The sequence below is a fragment of the Aotus nancymaae genome, unplaced genomic scaffold (assembly GCF_030222135.1).
Source record: "Aotus nancymaae isolate 86718 unplaced genomic scaffold, 86718_ANA_hifiasm-v0.15.2.pri h1tg000051l, whole genome shotgun sequence".
Lineage (NCBI taxonomy): Eukaryota > Metazoa > Chordata > Mammalia > Primates > Aotidae > Aotus > Aotus nancymaae.
In genome coordinates, this window is record NW_026988465.1 from 7,820,656 (window position 1) to 7,842,475 (window position 21,820).

At 43.4% G+C, this 21,820-nt stretch overlaps 1 protein-coding gene and 1 long non-coding RNA gene across 8 annotated transcripts in view; one reads left to right on the forward strand and one right to left on the reverse strand.

The window, feature by feature from the left end:
* Positions 1 to 21,820, reverse strand: part of MAK (male germ cell associated kinase) — a 57,329-nt gene that overhangs the window by 12,184 nt on the left and 23,325 nt on the right. For all 7 annotated transcript variants that reach the window (XM_012440300.2, XM_021672678.2, XM_012440296.2 and 4 more), the window contains 7 exons: positions 21,553 to 21,685; positions 16,038 to 16,209; positions 13,888 to 14,055; positions 12,703 to 13,014; positions 9,304 to 9,476; positions 6,433 to 6,581; positions 752 to 883 (listed from right to left, as the gene is read on the reverse strand). In XM_012440300.2, the coding sequence (XP_012295723.2) occupies positions 752 to 883; positions 6,433 to 6,581; positions 9,304 to 9,476; positions 12,703 to 13,014; positions 13,888 to 14,055; positions 16,038 to 16,209; positions 21,553 to 21,685 (1,239 nt within the window). The remainder of the gene's footprint in view (positions 1 to 751; positions 884 to 6,432; positions 6,582 to 9,303; positions 9,477 to 12,702; positions 13,015 to 13,887; positions 14,056 to 16,037; positions 16,210 to 21,552; positions 21,686 to 21,820) is intronic.
* The window catches only part of LOC135269217 (uncharacterized), a 57,786-nt gene continuing 56,768 nt past the window's right edge, over positions 20,803 to 21,820 (forward strand). Inside the window, exon 1 of the long non-coding RNA XR_010337532.1 lies at positions 20,803 to 21,084. This is a non-coding gene — a long non-coding RNA (uncharacterized LOC135269217). The remainder of the gene's footprint in view (positions 21,085 to 21,820) is intronic.

Sequence of the window (21,820 nt, forward strand, 5' to 3'; positions counted from 1 at the left end):
GAAAATTCATATACTGATCTCATAAAAAACAATTAAACATTTTTTTAAAAATTACCTGTCAGCTAACAACTCAGGTCCTCCTTCAATTTTCTAAATGCTGAGAACTGTTAAGACTCCCTGACTTTAAAAAGGATCTGTTCCTCAGTCATCAAATCAAAGTTACTTTCTCAACAGTGACCTCAACATAGCAGAATTTCCGTTTCATTGGCACCCCAGATATTTTTACATTTTGGAGAAAAAGAAAACACACCATGGTGGCCAGTGAAAAGTCATCTTTTCTTTTGTAAAGGAGAAGAACAGAGACTCTTTACTAGGGCAGATCCATTTCAGCAAAGACTCAGATGGAGGTTGAGAATTCCCTTAAAACTATCTATACTCAAGTATCAGTGGGAAAACCTTTTTTTATTATTATACTTTTTAATATATAGAGACATGGTTTTGCCATGTTGGCCAGGCTGATCTTGAACTCCTGGGCTGAAGGGACCTGCCTGCCTCTGCCTCCCAAAGTGCTGGGATTACAGGCATGAGCCACCATGCCCATCCAGCTGAAAACAGCTCTATTAAAGAGGCAGTGTTACAACTCCATGACTGCTCCAGCAGAGCAGGGCTACGCCTAGGCAGAGAGTAGCAGAAAACCTTTGCATATCCCCCAGGTCCACATGTATCTTGGTTGGAGGAGCACTGCAATATATTTAAAAGTAGACATCTGTAAAGGAAAACCATGTATATGTATTTTGTATTCTTGTGTTACCTGCATTGCTCCTTTTGAAAGCCAATTCTGCCCTGACGGGTCCCAGTGACTTAGGGAATAACTGATTGCTCCATGTGTGGGGGTTTATTTCCTTTCCACTGGCTATCAAGGACACGTTCTTGGGATTCACACCTGAGAAGAACAAAGCAGCTACTTCGAAGGTCACAGTGGAAACATATGTAATACATTCAAAGACTAGAAATACCTTGGACAGGAGAATGGAAATAAATTTAGGTGAAAATGTAGCAGATACTTGCTTTCTGATGAACACTAACGTGATCCCAAGCCCTTGGCACAGCCACCTGGAATGCTGACAGTACTTTATAAGCAGAAATGTTTTCTATACTGTAATAACATCTGATGTTCTTGCTAGGTTCTTGTAAAAACTGAGGTGGCACAAAAATTTTTCTTCAACAACATGACTTTTTTTTTTTTTGAGACGGTGTTTCTCTCTCTCTGTCGTCAGGCTTGAGTGCAGTGGTGTGATTTCGGCTTACCGCAGCCTCCACCTCCCGGGTTCAAGCGATTCTCCTGCCTCAGCCTCCTGAGTAGCTGGGATTACAGGTGCCCACCACCATGCCTGGCTCATTTTTATATTTTTAGTAGAGAGGAGATTTCACCATGTTGGCCAGGCTGGTCTCAAACTCCTGGCCTCAAGTGAGCCATTTGCCTCGGCCTCCCAAAGTGCTGAGATTACAGGCATGAGCCACCACACCCAACCCAACATGACATTTTCATGTCACTTGTTTTGAGCATATACTCTTGGCCTAACCCTTGGTGTAGCAGGGAAAACAGACACGTGACTAAGAATTCAGGAAAACCTCTGAGGTTCGGAGGTATGAAACTCTGTCTGTAGTGCTTATTTGTATGTGAGATACAGTAAAATGGAAACAGTTTATTCCCTGTAAACCAGAAAGAAGGCATTGGAAATGTACTTGGAAAAGGGACAGTTTAAATTATGATGTTCTGAAATCTGTGAAATGTCCATTCAGCCTTGGGCTGTGGTACTGGTGGTCAAAGGAAATTGTTTCAACCTATTCTTAAGAGACTTGAAAACTTCTTGAGCTTGTTTTCTTTTCACTGATAATGACATTAGAGTGAACTTGCACAGTCTATGCCTTTAGGTCATTCACGGAGAATTTTCTTTATCTAGTGTAGAAATCATCACTGAGGACTCCATTGATTTATGAAGTTAGAACTGTCTCCAGGCAGTTGAGCTTTTGCTTTTCGCAAGCTGAATTCCTTAGAAAGGCTTCATGTTTATGAGATATATTATAATATTCCTTATTTTGAAACCAGAAATACTGAGCTTCAAAAGTTACCCACTGTTCTCTAAGGAAACACTTCATCAGGCAAATAATTTCCCTTTCTTATAGGATATAACTTCCCTAATAAAACACCCACAAATCGAACTATAATAGGCAACTACTGGCTGGGCATGGTGGCTCACACCTGTAATCCCAACACTTTGGGAGGCCAAGGCGGGTGGATCATGAGGTCAGGAGTTCGAGACCACCCTGGCCAACACAGTGATACCTCATCTCTACTAAAAATACAAAAATTAGCCAAGCATGGTGGCACATGTCTGTAGTCCCAGCTACTCGGGAGGCTGAGACAGAAGAATCGCTTGAACCTGGGAGGTGGAGGCTGTGACAAGCCCAGATCACACCACTGCACTCCAGCCTGGGCAACACAGCGAGACTCCGTCTCAAAACAAACAAACCAACCATCTTTAGGCTGGGTATGGTGGCTCATACCTGTAATCCCAGCACTTTGGGAGTCTGAGGCAGGTGTATCACCTGAGGTCAGGAGTTCAAGACCAGCCTGGCCAACATGGCAAGACCCTGTTTCTACTAAAAGAATACAAAAAAAAAATTAGCTGGGCGTGGTGGTGCCCACCTATAATTCCAGCTACTCGGGAGGCTGATGCACAGAAATTACTTGAACCCAGGACATATAAGTTGCAGTGAGCGTAGATTCCGCCACTGCATTCCAGCCTGGGCTACAGAGCAAGACTCTTGTCTCAAAAAAAAAAAAAAATCTTCACCCAAAAAGGAAGTGCAAAATGGGGGTAAAACGTTAAAAATTTGTGTGAACACAGTTCTCAGAACTATAGTTCAACAAAGAATGAGTTCTGAATATTTAAATGATGTTTTTAATCCAGTTGGCCTTGGCAATATTCCTAAATAGGTTTTTTTTCAAGTAAAAAAAAATTTTTTTTTAATAGAGTCCTGCTCTGTCACCAGGCTTGAGTGCAGTGGTGCAATCCCAGCTCACTGCAACTTCTGCCTTCTGAGTTCAAGTAATTCTCCAGCCTCAGCCTGTCTCAGCTGGGACTACAGGCGTACAGCACCATGCCCAGCTAATTTTTGTACTTCTTAGTAGCGATGGGGTTTCATCATGTTGGCCAGGATGGTCTCGATCTCTTGACCTCATGATTTGCCTGCCTCTGCCTCCCAAAGTGCTGGGATTACAGGCATGAGCCCCTGCGCCTGGTCACTCAAGTAAATATTTTAAGGTAAAAGGTAAGTAAACTATTGAAGATAACTAGTTTAATTCAAGGTCTATTTAAGATGAAGATTGCAATTTTGTTGGAAATAGATATATCCTAGAATGTTGTTATTTATCAGTTTATAAGTTTTCACTGGGTACCTGCTACACACTAAACACTGTTAGGAGGAAGCATAAGTTAATATAATTTGATATTATAATGATAGATATCATTATATGATGATAATTCCTTGCCTCAAAGGGCATAAAAAAAGTCAGTTAGCAAATATTTACTGAGCACCCACCAGTGCCAGGCAGTGTGTGTGGCATTGGAGAAAAAGTGGCAAACAAAATAGACCAGTTTCTATTCTTTGGTGCTTATAATCTAATGAGAAGGGAGGCATTTTTAGTTACAACTAAGTAAATACATCATAGCAGTGTTCATAATGTTTAGAAGAATCTGGGGTGGAGGGGGCAAATAACAGAAGCAACTCAGCCAGTCTTTCTTTCAAATAGGCAATTTTAAGCTGAAATGTGAATCATGATTAACCCATTTATGTCTGAGGCAGCATTTTTTTGAATTTTTGCAATCAGACCTTGGCGATGACCTTGAGCAGTAGGATATAAACCCACATGCTGAAGGTTCCAATAATGGAACATTAGGCATAAATGTGTTTTAAGGGGTGGGGAGGTGTGATCCTTGGAGAGGCAACAGTTTGGGCTGAGGACTTTAATGGGAAAGAACTCAGAGATGGCCAGCAAGGATGCAGCAAGAACACAGGGTGGTATAAAATGAGTCTGGAGAGTGGAGGAGGGACAGGCCATAAAGAATTTTGTATGCTGTGTTAAGAGAGTGAAAATGCAGTAGCAGAGGCTAATGTAGAAATGACACAGGGCATTGAATAAACAGGGTGGAAGGAAAGATGGTAAATAATGAATGGGAAGAGAGAAGGATCCACAGATCAGTTTCAAAAGTGCTATGGAGGCTGGGCACAGTGGCTCATGCCTGTAATCCCAGCACTTTGGGAGGCTGAGGTGGGCAGATCGCTTGAGGTCAGAAGTTCAAGACCAGCCTGGTCAACATGGTAAAACCTCATCTGTACTAAAAATATAAAAATCAGCCGGCATGGTGGCATGCACCTGTAGCCCCAGCTACTTGGGAGGCTGAGGCAGGAGAATCACTTAAACCTGGGAGGCAGAGGTTGCAGTGAGCCAAGAAGGCACCACTGTACTCTAGCCTGGGTGACAGAGTGAGACTCTGTCTCAAAAAAAAAAAAAAAAATTAGCCAGGCCAGTGGCAGGCACGTATGATCCCAGCTGCTCAGGAGGCAGACGCATGATACTCATGCCTGGGAGGTGGAAGTTGCAGTGAGCCAAGTTGCGCCACTGTACTCCAGCTTGGGTGACAGTGAGACTCTGTCTGGAAAAACAAGTGCTATGGAGTGAGCTGCTTTTCTGGCCAGCAGTGGTGGGTGGCATCAATTCATGCTCAGAGTCCTGGCTCTAGAAGCAGGGAGTAAGACCAGAGGGCACCACTGAGAGATCATTAACATTTCCACTGCATACTCTGTTTGCAACTACCTTGTGATAATTAAAGTACCAAAGGCTTACAGAGTGAGCTGATAGATGGTACAGTCCCATTGTAAGTTACAGAAAACAGAATCTCAAAGTCTTGCTTCAAGTATACAGCCAGTCAGTAGCAGGTCAATAACTATGACTGTTACGTCTCTTTCCTTGAAGGCCAGTGTCACAGATCTGCCAATCCTTGTAGTATAATGTCATGCTGTCCTGCAATTATATGGTACATTTCTAGAGCTCCCGTAATCCTAAAGATTGATGCTTTGTAAGACCTTTTATACTTGGTTTTAGGGTAAAGAGAGGGCCCCCAAAGATACTAGTTTTTTTGTTGTTTTGTTTTTTCGAGATGGAGTCTCGCTATGTCACCCAGGCTGTAGTGCAGTGGTGCAATCTTGACTCACTGCAACCTCTGCCTCCTGGGCTCAAGCGATTCTCCTGCCTGACACTCCCAAGTAGCTGGGATTACAGGCGTGTGCCACCACACCCACCTAATTTTTGTATTTTTAGTAAAGACGGGGTTTTACCATGTTGGCCAGTTTGGTCTCAAACTCCTAACCGCTGGTGATCCACCCGCCTTGGCCTCCCAAAATGCTGGGATTACAGGCGTGAGCCACCGCGCCTGGCCCAGATACTAGTATTTTTCATTCCTGAAGATACTCAATTACAAAAATAACTTGGATCATAAATAAATGTCAAGGATTGCTTCTTTTATTTTTATTTTTTGAGACAGAGTTTTGCTTGTTGTCCAGGCTGGAGTGCAATGGCACAATCTTGGCTCAATGCAACCTCTGCCTTCTGGGTTCAAGTGATTCTCCTGCCTCAGCCTCCCAAGTAGCTGGGATTACAGGTGTCTGCCACCACGCCCAGCTAATTTTTTGTATTTTTAGTAGAGAAGGGGTTTCATCTGTTGGCCAGGCTGGTCTCGAACTCCTGACCTCAGGTGATCCACCAGCTTTGGCCTCCCAAAGTGCTGGAATTACAGTCATGAGCCACTGCGCCCAGCCAAAGATTGCTTCTTATTTGGGTTTCTATCCTCTGCATAGCTGCTGGTTCACAATAGGTGCTCAATAAATGTTCATTCAAGTGATTGAACTGAGCCCAATTCTAGTTTTAAATCTCAAGAGGGATCCTCTTGAAAACAATGAAGCCAACAGGTGACAGTAAGGCTCAAGTTTCCATTCCAAATAATTATTTGTAATTGAGTCTAAATTTGTAATTTTTTTTTTGAGATGGAGTCTCGCTCTGTCACCCAGGTGGCACAATCTTGGCTCACTGCAACCTCTGCCTCCCAAGTTCAAGCAATTCTCCTTCCCTCAGCCTCCCAAGTAGCTGGAATTACAGGCACCTGCCACCATGCCCAGCTAATTTTTGTATTTTTAGTAGAGACGAGGTTTCACTATGTTGGCCAGTCTGGTCTTGAACTCCTGACCTCAGGTGATCCAGCAGCCTCAGCCTCCCAAAGTGCTGGGATTATAGGCGTGAACCACCGCGCCCGGCCCTTAATGATTAGACTTTTTACTTCACTGCTGCCCTTTCTTCAGAGATTCTAAGACACTTTAACCTGACCTATCTATATTCCAGTTAGCAGTAAACATTTTCTTTGCTCTACTTACCTGGAAGATATCTTGATTGTTTCAAGTAGTACTGTTTAGAGGCTGGAGCAGTTGACAATTCGGAATCAGACTTCAGGGAAATAGCAGCAGGTAAGCTCTTGTTTTCCCCTAGCGAGTGGTTGGAGCCCGAGGGTACCGGCTCTGGAAGCCTTGAAAGCCAATGAAAGGTAGCATTACAGCACGAACAACGAGAAGTTCTCCCCCACCCTCTGCACAGCTCTCTACGCCAGTCAATCTAACCTCATATAAATGGTTTCCATCGGAGTCTTTTGGCTAACTGACAACTTCCTCTCCACCCCCGTAGATATTAGATCGTGCACAGAATCATTTCTGATACCAGACAATATGTGACAGGAAGCTTTATAACTGAGCAGCAATTTACTTGTATGTAATATGTTTCTAACTGTCCTGCAGCTGCTGCAGCTGCAGCTGGATTCATAATGTGGGAAGTTGGCATGCTGAGAGGGAAATAATAGCCATCTTCAACTGTTGACTAAAATAATTTCAATCAATGAGGTTGTTTGGAGCCTAAAATAAACTGGTTTGGATGGCCTAAAAAAACTGAAGTGGGAAAAGAAGTGCTTGAAAAACTCCCATATATAGGTTGGGCACAGAGGCTCACGCCTATAATCCCAGCACTTTGGCAGGCCGAGGTGGACGGATCACAAGATCAGGAGTTTGAGATCAGTTTGACCAACATGGTGAAACCCTGTCTCTACTGAAAATACAAAAATTGGCCAGGCGTGGTGGCCCATGCCTGTAGTCCCAGCTACTTGGGTGGCTGAAGCAGGAGAATCGCTAGAACCCAGGAGGCAGAGGTTGCCGTGAGCCAAAATCATGCCACTACACTCCAGCATGGGTGACAGACCGAAACTCTGTCTCAAAAAAAAAAAAAAAAAAAAAAGAATAGAAAAGCTCCCATATAAGATTTCTAATTACCCTAGTGTCAGGCACAGAAAATAGGTATTTGTGGAGATATGCCCATGTCTCAGTTGGCAGAATAAACTTATGCAGTGGCTAAGCACCTAGCTAGCTGTTGGGTGGTGTCAGTACTAAGACTGACTCTGCCCATTGGTCCCTGCCTCCCACAGTCCTGTTTCTGTGTTGGAACTGAGGACTTTCTGCTTCGAGGCTTAGTTCTATCTCATTCATGAGGCCTTTTTGACCAGGCAGCAGTGTGTGTGGCAGCCATTGCTACCAGAAGGGGAGGCTGGAACTTGTTTTGCTGCCTGTCTGGGTGTGCCACAATGAGCACTCAACGACTGACCTCCCCACCACCCTCCAACTGGGCAGCTTCCTTGCTGGGGCCTGAATATACTGCCCAACTTCCATCACTTGTTAACTTCAAGCATTCGTGGTTTCCACCCAGAAATTCGTGCTACCACACCCTACTCACCAAGTTGATCCCCTTCGAAACGGACACTCCCTTGGGTGGCCCTTCGAACTGCTGGCTACCTTTTTGGGGGCAGTTCCAGGCACAGGTACATCTGCTTCAGGGAATTGTCCCACCATTTCTGGCATCTTTCCCTTCCCGAGCCCACTGCTGTTATATCACTCACTGAAATTCTACCCATTCTTGCCAGGCGCAGTGGCTCACACCTGTAATCCCAGCACTTTGGGAGGCCAAGGAGGGCAGATCACCTGAGGTTGTGAGTTCGAGACCAGCCTGACCAACATGGAGAAACCCTGTCTCTACTAAAAATACAAAATTAGCTGGGTGTGGTGGTGTACGCCAGTAATCCCAGCTACTTGGGAGGCTGAGGCTGGAGAATCGCTTGAACCCAGGAGGCGGAGGTTGCGGTGAGCCAAGATTATGCCATTGTACTCCAGCCTGGGCAACAAGAATGAAACTCCATAAAAAAAGAAAAGAAAGAAATTCTACCCATTTTCAAAACTGATCACTCTAAAAAGACTTTTCTCTCCTCATCAGAGGGATCTCTGCCCAGAGACAAAACACCCAGAGCTTCTTGCAGCTCCCTCACTGGTGGCACTAAATACACACACATGTCATGTGGTATAATCCTCTGGAGGTCTTATTCTGTTGGTATATATTTGATGAGTTGAGGAGAGGCTTAATACCAACTAGGTATTTAGTAAACACCTACTGAATATAAATACAAGTATAAATGTAAGTATAAATATTTTGCTTTTGTTCACTTTTAAGAAGACAACCAGGCATGGTGGCTCATACCTGTAATTCCAGCATGATTCTAAGTTTCCAGAAGCCCTCACCAGAGGCAGATGCTGGCACTAGGCTTCCTGTACAGCCTGCAGAACCATGCGCCAACACATTCTTTACAGCAATGCAAAAACAACTGATATAGTCTATACACACACACACACACACACACACACACACCCCACTCATCTGTTAATACTCAGAATTGTTACCGTGAGAAGATTCTTACCTTTTCAGAGGTATGCAGAAAGATTTGTATTTTGTGGAAGAAACCAATATTAAGCAAACTTTTCTTTTTTTTTTAAGATGGAGTCTCACTTTGTTGCCCAGGCAGGAGGGCAGTGGTGCAATCTCAGCTCACTGCAATAACCACCTCCAAGGTTCAAGCAATTCTCATGGCTCAGCTTCTCAAGTAGCTGGGATTACAGGAGTGCACCACCACCCCCAGCTAATTTTTGTATTTTTAGTAGAGACAGGGTTTGCCATGTTGGCCAGGCTGGTTTTGAACTCCTGGCTTCTAGTGATCCACTCGCCTCAACCTCCCAAAGTGCTGGGAATACAGGCCTGAGCCACTGCACCTGGCCTATTAAGCAAACTTTTTTTCGTTTAAGGCCCACGTGCATTTATATTTAATGAGTAAAATAAAGTCGACGCATGGCAAAAACATTTTTCTGAGGAATCTGAAATCTTACCGAAATGGAGAATCTTTCTTCCTTTTTTCTTTAAAAACACCCATGCTTGGCTTCTTGGAATGGGAGGCTCCGAAATCATAGTCCTCCAACTCTTCCCAGCTTTCTCCAGATTTGAAGATAGTCTGGCCCCAACGCCTCCTACCACTTTTATGATTCAGTGTGCCATTTGGCTTCTGTGGTGGAAAATCAGTTGTCATAATCTTTAATCATGTACTGAATGCCTTTCACACACAAGCTACTCTATAAGACACTATAAGAGTTCCCATTCTCAAGTAGTGTTCCATATACTTTAGGGCGTAACGCATATACACATTTACAAGCATGAAAAAAATTGGGTGGTATATGCCAAAAATATGATAGGTGCTCAGAGGAGAGATCTCTGTGAACTGGGTTGGTGGGAGACTTGAATATTTAGGGTCTGAGTCAACTCTTTAATGACACGAAGGATCTGGAAACCTGAGACTTGGCTATATCTCTTTGGACAAGTGACTTAACTTCTCAAAGTCTTAGTGTCCTTTTTAAGTGGGGACAGCCTCAATGAGAAGGATGCTAAGGGTGGCATGTGCCAGCATCTTTTACTCTTCCCTCTGCTAGAATGCAGGCACAACACCCAAAGGAACACCAGTCATCCTGTGGGCACAGGCATGAAAGCTACCTGCTCAGGGTGGCGGAGCGGGAAGCCAGCAGCAGCCTGCCTCCTCTGCAAGCTGCATGAGCTCCAGCTGCCCACCACCCGATTTCTCGTCATGTGAGAAAAACAACTTCTATTGTTTAAGCCACAGTGGTCGAGTTTTTGTTGTAAGTCCCTGAATGTAATCTTAATGAACACAGAGGGACGTATGAGTCTGTCACAGAATGGAGGCATCATTAACAGAAATAAGGAATAGGAAAGGGGTCTTGGCTTGGAGAACACATTGAAATTGTTTTTTTTTTTTGAGGCAGAGTTTCGCTCTTGTTGCCCAGGCTGGAGGGCAATGGTGGGATCTCAGCTTATCGCAACCTCTGCCTCCTGGGTTCAAGTGATTCTCCTGCCTCAGACTCTCGAGTAGCTGGGATTACAGGTATGTACCACCATGCCCGGCTAATTTTGTATTTTTTGTAGAGACGGGGTTTTTCCATGTTAGTCAGGCTGGTCTCGAACTCCCAACTTCAGGTGATGCGCCTGCCTTTGCCTCCCAAAGTGCTGGGATTACAGGTGTGAGCCACCGCGCCTGGCCTGAATTGGTTTTATACTACAGAGAGTGGTTCCGGGGCACATAAACAGAAAAATCCAAAAGGCAACTCAAAACTAGGGAATAGAGCATGGAAAAATTTCAGAAAACACAGCTACGTTGGGTGCAGGGAGATGATGAATGGCCATGCTATTGCTTGAAGCTGATGATGTCACAGTGAGTGATGGATGATAATAAAAAGAAGTATTTGTCAGCTTCTACCCTATTATTTTCTCTGCCAGGCAGAACAATCTCCAGAATCAAGAGAATAAAAAAAAGTTAAGCTCCGGATAAGTAGGATTAATAAAAGGTTACCCTTAGCTGAGTTTGAGTCTGCCTTCTGTTGAGTTGTATTTTAGGGTACTGATGCTGAACACTGCTCAGCAATGTCAGTGATATCGAAGAATCTTGTGTGTCTGAGAAGAGTGGAAAGGGGCAAATATAATAATTTTAATAAAGTAGAAGATTTATTTTGGCAAATTCCACATCAGTAAGTTTGGTAGAGGATGAGGGCAAAGATTCTAAAATCAGTTATTAAAGGGGATGTTTGTGGGCACTGAGGGAAAACAGTGACAGCTCAGATAGACCACCCTTTTTCATAAACGGCAGACAATGAGTTCATTTGATGTAGTGTATGTGGACTTCAGCCCAGTGGGTGAAAGCAGCAAAGGGGGATCAGCACATAGCTGAAGAACTTGACCAAGAGTACTGACGAATGGATCAATGTCAATCTAGAGGAAGGTTCTGTGCCCTGCCCAAGATATCACGGTCGTTCTATATATACATCTTGAAGATTCAGGAGCAAAACAGACAACTAAACAAATCCATAGCTGGCAACAAGCTGGGCAGAGTGGGTAAACTGAGAAGAAAAAATAAAGATTCAAAAATAATTAGAAATTGGAGATGTAAAAGATCTTGCAACTTTTTGAAACCTAGAGATGAAATACACAAGTCAGAGGTACAGAATATGTGATTTAGAAGCATTTATGAAAAAATGGGTATACTTAGAAATTTTAGTTGACACAATACGTGTGGGGGGGATGGGGGAGGGCGGCTAGGTTATTCTCTTTAACTTGAGAGAATGCACAAAGGGCGCCTAGCATATGCATGGCACTTAGTAGCTACTCAATCAATATTAACTTCCTTTCCTTCCCTCACAGTATGAGTCAGCATTTGAAGTACCTTCCAAGGGGGGAGGGAGGACTGTAATCGTTGGTGGCACGAGTGCACATATTGTTTGGAATGTTGGAGGTGACTGATTAGTCCTGCTCTATACTCCCTGCTTGCTGTTTGCCTCCAGCTGCGGCAGCCTCGTTCTAAGTAGGAAGGGGGATGAAAGGGGACTTAAAGGCACATTCGTAATAGGAATTGAGAGTCATCAGTCATTGATGAAAGGTGTTATATGCAGAGCCCTTGAGGGAATTGGAGATGTTTCTCTAGAGAAAAGGGCAGATAATGTAACAGCTATTTTCAAATATGTAAAAGGCAGCCTTTCTAGCAAAGTGATTAGCTTTCACTAAAAGCAAGAAAACCAGATTTTGCCCAGTGTAAGGAAGAACTTTCTAATATTCAGAACTGTTCCAAAGATAAAGTGGACTCCCTAGCGCCCTAGAAGTGGTTTACAAGTCTTGTGGGCAGTTACTCATTCCTTCATTCACTGAACAAACATTTACTGAGAATCTCCCATGTGGCAGGCCCTGGTCGGGGTTCTGAGGCTGTACTAATGAACAAAACAGACAAACATTCCTGACTTCATTGAGCTTTCGTTCCAGAGGAAGAGACAAACAATAAACATAAGGAATAAGTAATTAACACTACGTGAGAATGTGATTACTGCTATTGGGGGAGGAGGAGACCTTGCTTATACTAGGTTGGTGGAGCAGGTGAGGACTGGATAAGGAAATAGATATGGTGCTGTGTAAGACAGATTTCCATCCTAAAATGCCATAATTCGAACACAATTGGGAGTGTATACCCCTTGGTTACTTTCATTCTGAAAGTTTTTCTTTTTATAAACCATATTAGAATTTTAAGTGATCTCATGTCAAGCTCCAACCAGAGGACTCAGGGTCTTTAACAAAGAATAATTGTTTATATCTTCTCCAACATAATTAGAAATGCCTTGAAACAAAATCTTAATTGCAGTAGTCAAACAATTCCATTTCAAGCGTCATGACTGGCTACTCACAGTTGGCATGTTTTTGATGATGCTTGGGAATAGTGTTTGCGGTGATTTCTGCTGATTCTGTTGCTTTGGAGGTTGCTGGACGCTCAGGTTCTGTGGCGGCTGAATGGGCTGCAGTGGCTGCTGGCTAGTTTTTGGCTGGGATTGTCCAACAGTCTGATCAGTTACATCTGGTAGAGTCTTGGGCTCTACTTCAACTAAAGATGGCTTTGATTCTAATGGTTGCAGATGCTTATTTAAAGACTGTTTTGATTCCAGATGATTTGAGGAAGGGCCTAATACCTGACCAACTTGAAAATATGGGTGTTTCAATGCCTATAAAAACATAGAATAACAACAAACAGAAAATGGTTCCACCTAAATGTATTGCACATAAACTATGATTGGCCCTTTGTGAGGGCCACAGGAGCTATCATTAGCCCACAGGCGCTTCCAAGATTTAGAAAGCAGCCATCATTCCCTATACAGTACCCCTTTTAAAAGGTAACCAGAAAAAAATGATTTGAGAAATAAATTGTACAAAAAAATAAAAAGTGGCTCACGCCTTTAATCCTAGCACTTTGGGAGGATGAAGCAGGTGGAACACTTGCGGTCAGGAGTTCAAGACCATCCTGGCCAACATGGTGAAACCCCGTCTCTACTAAAAATACAAAAATTAGCTGGGCATGGTGGCGCATGCCTATCGTCCCAGTTACTTGGGAGGCTGAGGCAGGAGAATCACTTGAACCCGGGAGGCAGAGATTGCAGTGAGCTGAGATCGAACACCACTGTACTCCAGCCTGGTGACAGAGCAAGACTCAATCTCAAAAAAAAAAAAAAAAAAAAAGAGAGAGTCTACTATGAGATCTATGAGATGCCTTTTTGCTACCCATGACAGATTCCTTCATAACTAGTCTGTCACATGTCTGAATTTTTATCATTGCAAACTGATTCCTTGTTGCAACCTCAGGGTTCCTCATTTGAACCACAAAACACAGATAATCATTGGTGTAGCTATTTTTGCGTTTCTCCCAAGGATCTTCTATGCCTATAAATTAATTTATGACATACACTGTATGCCAAGGGCTTTGTGATTAATTCTCTTAGTAAAATCCTGGTTGAGAATAGATCTGCCTTTGTAAATGAAAACATCCCTGATACTAAAAAACCTGAAACATTTAAAAGGTCTAACAGGAAGACTCATCTTACCTGGCTTGCTGTTGGTCGTTTCTTTGGATTCCAATTCAACATTTCAGTCATGAGCTGAATAGCTTCATTACTGGCATTGGGAATCAGAGTTTTCAAGTTTATAGGAACACACTGGGGAAAACGGAAGTTCATAGAAGATGCCAGCTGGTATCCTTCTGGCCAGTCGCTCTGTTTCAGGAATATATACATGTGGGTGGGGAGAGCAAAACAAATTGTTTTTAGTAATCCATTTAAAAAACATAGCAGTAATATAAACATCATTTATGTTTGAACGTTTTCATGTTGATCCATATAAATAAACATGAGAATAAAATAGCAGTCCAGGTCTAGAATTCAGTGCTATAACAGTATAGAAAAAACATTAAGCTGAGAGTTAGGAAACAATGTGAAAAGCACTTTTATAACCTTTTTTTGTTTTTGAGACAGGAGCTGGCTCTGTTGTCCAGGCTGGAGTGCAATGGTGCAATCACAGCTCACTACAGCCTCAACCTCCAAGGCTCAAGAGATCCTCCCACCTCAGCCTCCTGAATAGCTGGGACTATAGGTGCGCACCATCATACTGGCTCATTTTTTTTTTTGTATTTTTTGTGGAGACAGGGTTTCACTATGTTGCCCAGGCTGGTCTTGAACTCCTGGGTTCAAGTGATCCTTCCGCCTGGGCTTCCCAAAGTGCTGGGATTATAGGCATGAGCCACCGTGCCTGCCCTTTATAAATTTTACAATATTAAACTGTTGTCTGGTTTTTGATCCTGATGGTGATGCTGCTGTGATGATATCTGGGCTAACTCTGAACAAATAAGGAAAAGTGCTTTATAAAAAGGCTGATTGCTAACAAAGATCTCTGTATATACTATGTATCACAGCCAGTGTCAAAAATGTACACATCTGGGAAATGACAATTACATTAAAGCTTTAATATCTACATTACTTGTGTAATGTTAACTACAAGGCACATACTAATTTAATTAGGATGTCATTATATACACACTTATAAAGCACATCTCAGAAAGTAAGGTGTAGATAAAATATAATTAATTATAGTTAATTGAAAAGTACTCAGTTCAGTAAGTCAAATGTCCATAGGTGAGATATATAAAAGGAAACAAGAAAGGGTTAAGAAAAAATAAGGTTCACTACACCAGGGGTTAACAGTTGATGTCAATGGCCAGCCACAGAGTGAGTAGGAAAGAGCCCAAGTAAGGCTGTCTGTACAGTGTCAGCTGGGCATCACTCCCAAGTAACACTCTAACCACATAGAATTTTTCCTTAAGTTCTTAAGAAAAGGCAAGCACCTGTTTTTATTTTCTTTTTTTTTTCTTGAGACAGAGTTTCACTCTTATTGCCCAGGCTGGAGTGCAGTGGTGCGATTTTGGCTCACTGCAACCTCTGCCTCTGGGGTTCCAGGGATTCTCCTGCCTCAGCCTCCCAAGTAGCTGAGATTACTGGCACCCACCACCATGCCCAGCTAATTTTTGTATTTTCAGTAGAGATGGGGTTTCATCATATTGGTCAGGCTGGTCTTGAACTCCTGACCTCAGGTGATCCGCCCACCTTGGCCACCCAAAGTGCTGGGATAACAGGTGTGAGCCACCGTGCCTGGCCTAAGCACCTGTTTTTCTTCAGCTGGTGGGATCCCGGCTTCTTGCAATCTTTAACCCATTCTGATTAAAAAAATAAGGATTATGGCCAGGCGCAGTAGCTCACACCAAGTAATCCCAGCACTTTGGGAGGCTGGGGTGTGCAGATCATATATAATTTGAGCTCAGGAGTTCGAGACCAGCCTGACCAACATGGTGAAACTGTCTCTACTAAAAACAGAAAATTAACCAGGCGTGGTGGCCACACGCCTGTAATCCCAACTATTCAGGAGGCTAAGGCAGGAGAATCGCTTGAACCTGGGAGGTAGAGGTTGCAGTAAGCTGAAATTGTGCCACTGAACTCTAGCCTGGGAGACTGAGTGAGACTCCATCTTAAAAAAAAAAAAAAAGGATTATAAGAAAATTAATCACTAAAGTATGAGCCTATTTCAAAATGAAAATACCGGGTATCTAAGCAAAAGTTATAAATAATGAAAAATTACAAAATTAAAAGCAAAAGGGTAAGTTAGAAATAATCAAAAGTTATAGCAACTTAGGGACAAGAGTACTTACCTTTTTGGGAGTCCCTAAAACTTGGCAAATTTTAAAGATTTCATCAACCTCACTTGTCCCTGGGAAAAGTGGCCTTAACATATAGAGTTCAGCCATGATACTTCCAACAGCCCACACATCAATGGGAGAGCTATACATGGAAGATCTCAGCAAAACTTCAGGGGCACGATACCTAAGAAAATAGAAAACAAAACAAAAGAAGTTATTTTGATTGCAATTTCAAAGGTGGATGGGCAGTAGCAGTCTACTCTGGTGATGCATTTCCATCGAAGAGTAGATATTCAGATCCTGTTCCTTCTTTGTGTCAGTCATTTGTACAATGTTCTAGGGGCAACAGGACATAACGCATGTTCCCTGACCACAGACAATGAATGGGGCTGGCGACAAATGTAAGTGAAATGTCCATGAAGCCCAAGACAGGAACTCAAATGAATAGATATGGAAATAAGTGGAAATAAGTGCTATCTGATATATTAAGAAAAAAATAGGCCAGACGCGGTGGCTCACGCCTGTAATCCCAGCACTTTGGGAGGCTGAGGTGGGTGGATCATGAGGTCAAGAGATCAAGACCATCCTGGCCAACATAGTAAAACCCCATCTCTACTAAAAATACAAAAATTAGCCAGGCGTGGTGGCATGCACCTATAGTCCCGGCTACTTGGGAGGCTGAGGCAGGAGAATTACTTGAACCTGGGAGGCAGAGGTTGCAGTGAGCCAAGATCTCGCCACTGCACTGCAGCCTGGTGAGAGTGAGACTCAGTTTCAAAAAAAAAAAGAGAGAAAGAGGCCAGGCGTGGTGGCTCACGCCTGTAATCCAAGCACTTTGGAGGCCAAGGCGGGCGGATTACCTGAGCTCGGGAGTTCAAGACCAGCCTGACCAACATGGTGAAACCCCGTCTTAAAAAAAAAAAAAAAAAAGAGAAAGAAAAGAAGTAGAAAAACCATGTTATAAAGCATTATATTCAGCATCTATTCACCATGAAGCACAGAAAACAAAAGATGAACAAGGATTAGCCCTGAGTAGTGGAGTTTTCTCTTCTTTTTACCAGTTTGAACATGCTGATATCCTCAATGGACTCCTCTTCTATGGTCAACAATATTTTTCACTGAGAAAAATACTCAATTTACAAGAGCAAAGTGAGCTGGTGAGTCCAACACAGAGTCTGCTAAATGGAAGATACTCTCAATTTCTCAATTCTAACTCTTTTTTTTCTAACTAAAATGTATAGATATTTCAGTCCAAATGTTTGGCAGTACTGACTAGTTTTGTTCAATGTCATTTCATTGTAATGTTGATGAGAGAAAGAAAGGAAGGGAAGGGAAGGAGGTAGGGAAGGGAAGGAAAAATGAAAGGAAAGGAAAGAAAAGAAAACGGATTCCTGACTGGGCCACTGTGTGGGGTCTGCATGTTCTCTCCAATCTACATGGGTTTTCTCCAGGGCTCCAGCTTCTTCCCATATCCCAAAGATGTGCATGTCAGGTGAACTGGGGTGTCTGTGTGGTCCCAGGATAAGTAAGTGTACACGTGTGTGTGTGTGGGGGGGTGCTGCCATGGGAGGCTGTCCCATCCACAGTTGGTGCTCACCTTGCACCCCCAGCTGCCAGGACACGCTGTAGCCATCTGTGACCCTGAACTGGAATAACTGGGCAAATAATTATCCTCCTTGTTTTTAGTAATCTTTCTTTTTCTTTTTTTTTTTTTTGAGACAGAGTCTCACTCTGTTGCCAGGCTGGAGTGCAGTGGTGCAATCCTGGCTCACTGCAACCTCCACCTCCCGGGTTCAAGCGATTCTCCTGCCTCAGCCTCCTGAGTAGTTGGGACTACAGGTGCACCATGCCTGGCTAATTTTTGTATTTTTAGTAGAGATGAGGTTTCACCATGTTGGTCGTCATAGTCTCGATCTCTTGACCTCATGATCCTCCTGCCTCAATCTCCCAAAGTGCTGGGATTACAGGTATAAGCCACGATGCCCGGACTTAATCTTTCTTAAATGTATGTATAGCTCACATGTATTCAATGTTCAATATTAGTGTCTTGGTCACTATTTAGAAGTTTGGCCCGGGTGCAGTGGCTCACGCCTATAATCCCAGCTCTTTGGGAGACTGAGGTGGGCCAATCCTGAGGTCAGGAGTTTGAGACCAGCCTGGCCAACATGGTAAAACCCTGTGTCTACTGAAAATACAAAAAATTAGCTGGGTGTAGTGGTAGGTGCCTGTAATCCAAGCTGCTCAGGAGGCTGAGGCAGAAGAATCGCTTGAACCCAGGAGGTGGAGGTTGCAGTGAGTTGAGATCACACCACTGCAGTCTAGCCCAGGTGACAGAGTAAGACTCTGTCTCAAAAAAAAAAAGAAGAAGAAGAAGAAGTTTGGTGATGTTTTTGTGACCAGAAATGTACCTAAAATTGTTTATTTTAATTAGCACATGGTCGAATTGGTTTCATTATACGTTGTTTCACTTAAAGTCATAGTTTCCAAGAACCTATTGATGTTAGGGGAGGACTTACTGTACTTTCTTTGACAAATATTTTTACAAGCTTTATTGATATATAAGTCACATAACATACAGTTGATCTATTTAAAGTGTACATCACACTGCTTTCTCCTAGGGGGCCTTCACGTGTCTTCCCGCATCCGTCTCTGTGTCTGTCTTCTTATAAGGACATCAGCCTTACTGGATGAAAAGACCAATCATGTTCCAGTATGACCTCATCTTAGCTCGATTACATCTGCAAAGACCCCATTTCAAAATAAGTTCACATTCCCAGGTAACCAGGGCAAATCCATCACGAAAGGCTTGGTGCTGTTCTTATGTAGTGAATGAGTTCTTTTTCAGGCAAGATGAGATTAGTTCCTGAGAGAGGGGCTGCTCCACAGCAAGCTTCCTCCTCTTTTTTGTTCCTTCCTCGAATGTGTCCATTTCCCCTTTGACCTTCTCTTTTTTTTTTGAGATGGACTTTTGCTCTTGTTGCCCAGACTGGAGTGCAATGGCACGATCTCAGCTCACTGCAACCTCCACCTCCTGAGTTCAAGTGATTCTCCTGCCTCAGCCTCTCAAGTAGCTGGGATTATAAGCATGCGCCACCACGCCTGGCTAATTTTGTATTTTTCTAGTAGAGACTGGGTTTCACCATGTTGGTCAGGCTGGTCTCAAACTCCTGACCTCAGGTTATCCACCCACCTTGGCCTCTCAAAGTGCTGGGATTACAGGCATGGGCTACCGCACCTCAAGGGACCTTCTCCACCATGTTTTGATTCAGCATAAAAACCCTCACCAGAAGCTAAGTGGATGCCGGTGTGATGCTTCTTGTACAGCCTGCAGAACCGGAAGCCACATAAACCTCCTTTCTTTCTCAACTTCCCAGCCTCAGGTGTTCCTTTACAGCAACACAAAACACACTAAGACATGGACTCCTTTCTTTTAGTACCCACCTCTGGTTCATTTGTGCTCATGCCTGTAATCCCAGCACTTTGAGAGGCTGAGATGGGCAGGTCACGAGGTCAAGAGATTGAGACCACCCTGGCCAACATGGTGAAACCTCGTCTCTACTCAAAATACAAAAAGTAGCTGGGTGTGGTGGCGTGCACCTGTAGTCCCAGCTACTTGGGAGGCTGAGGCAGGAGAATCGCTTGAACCCAGGAGGCGGAGGTTGCAGTGAGCCAAGATCAGGCCAGTGCACTCCAGCCTGGTGACAGAGTGAGATTCCGTCTCAAAAATAAAAAAAAATACAGAATTCCACACACCTCACTACTTGCATGGCCAGCAGGTGCAAGTCACTATCATTTCTGGCCAATCCATAAACTCTGCCCTTGTTTCTTACGACTGCCCTCCTTACTCATTCTGCACTGTGCAGAATTCACTGGGGGTGTGATCCTGTCTCAAGGCTTTTACACTTGGCATTTGCTCTGCCTAAAAAATTCCTGCTTGCCCTGGCATCTCCTTCAGGGCTACTCTCAGTGAGACCCTCCACGTAAAAGAGCAACAATGCTTTCCCTCCCCATTTCCCTGCCCCTTCCATATTTTATTTTTCTTTGTAATGTACCAACATCTGATACACATATATTTTTCTTTTTTTCCTGAGAAAGAGTCTTGCTCTGTTGCCCAGGCTGGAGTGCAGTGGCGCGATCTCGGCACACTGCAACCTCTGCCTCCATGTTCAAGTGATTCTCATGCCTCAGCCTTCCAAGTAGCTGGCACCAAGACACGTGACACCACGCCTGGCTAATTTTTTTGTATTTTTACTAGAAACAAGGTTTAGCCATGTTGGCCAGGCTGGTCTTGAACACCTGGCCTCAAGTGATCCCCCACCTCGGCCTCCCAAAGTGCTGGGATTACAGGCGTGAGCCACTGCACCCGGCCTGATACATATATGTTCTGTTTTCACTGGAGTATAATATTCACACAGGCAGAGGCATGTATTATAAGAGTAAAGCTTGATGAATTTCCACAAACACAACACATCCACACACCCAGCATCCAGATCAAGAAAGTCATGTTATCAGCACACAGAGGCCCCTCGTGTAGTCGTCCAGGCACTACACATACCCCACCCCATGGAACGGCTTGCTATCCTGACTTTGTTTCTGTTTCTTTTTTTTTGAGACAGTCTCACTCTGTTGCCCAGGCTGGAGTGCAGTGGCGCGATCTCGGCTCACTGCAGCCTCCACCTCCCGGGTTAAAGCAACTCTCCGCCTCAGCCTCCTGAGTAGTTGGGACCACAGGCGCCTGCCACCATGCTCAGCTAATTTCTGTATTTTTAGTAGAGACGGGGTTTCACCATCTTGGTCAGGCTGGTCTCAAACTCCTGATCTTGTGATCCACCTGCCTTGGCCTCCCAAAGTGCTGGGATTACAGGTGTGAGCCGCCACACCTGGCCACTATCCTTTTATGGCACAGATTAGTTTTCTCTGTTTTTGTATTTTACAGAATGAAATCAGACAGTATGTGCACTTTTTCTGTTTGGCCTCTTGCTCTCAACATTAAGATTCATTCACATTGTGCATGCAGTTGTAGACCGTTCATTCTCATTGTTGCAAAGCATTCCTCTGGGTGAGTATACGATGCTACTGTTCGTGGACATTTGGGTAGTGTGCAGTTGAGATTATTCGTGTCTTTTGGTGAACATGTGTATGTCTTTCTGTTGGTGACTCATAATAACTTGTTCATTTGTGTATTGGCTGTCATGTAAGCAGCATGAAGCAGAGATTTTTCTTTTATTTTTTTATTTCACTGCTGTGTTCTCTGTGCCTAAAATGATGTTTGGCACATAATAGGTGTTCAACAAATATTTGTTGAATGAATGAGTGAATAAATGAAATTCTTTTTTTTCCTTGTTTTTTCAGTGATCAGAATAGCAATAAACCAATCCTTCGATCTCTTTAAAGAACACAAAATTCAGTTCTATACTCTGTTTTAAATATTCAATATGGAACCTCCAGAAATCTGTAAGAATCCACTGTAGGAACATAGACTTCAACATTGACTTATGCCTTAGGAGAATCGCATAACACTACTCACCATCTAGTAGAAACATAATCAGTGTATGGTGGCTGTGACCTTAATTCTCTTGCAAGTCCAAAATCAGCAATTTTCACAAGTTCTGGACCCATACAAAGCAAGTTTTCTGGTTTCATGTCCCTATGAAAAAAGCCTTGGTATAGAGAAAAAAATACAATAAATCATTATGCTTAAACATAGCTTTATTTGATTTATAAACAAAATATAAATGAACCCCTCTTTTACAGTTAGAAACATCATCTTAGAAAAAAAGTAAACTGGCCAGGCA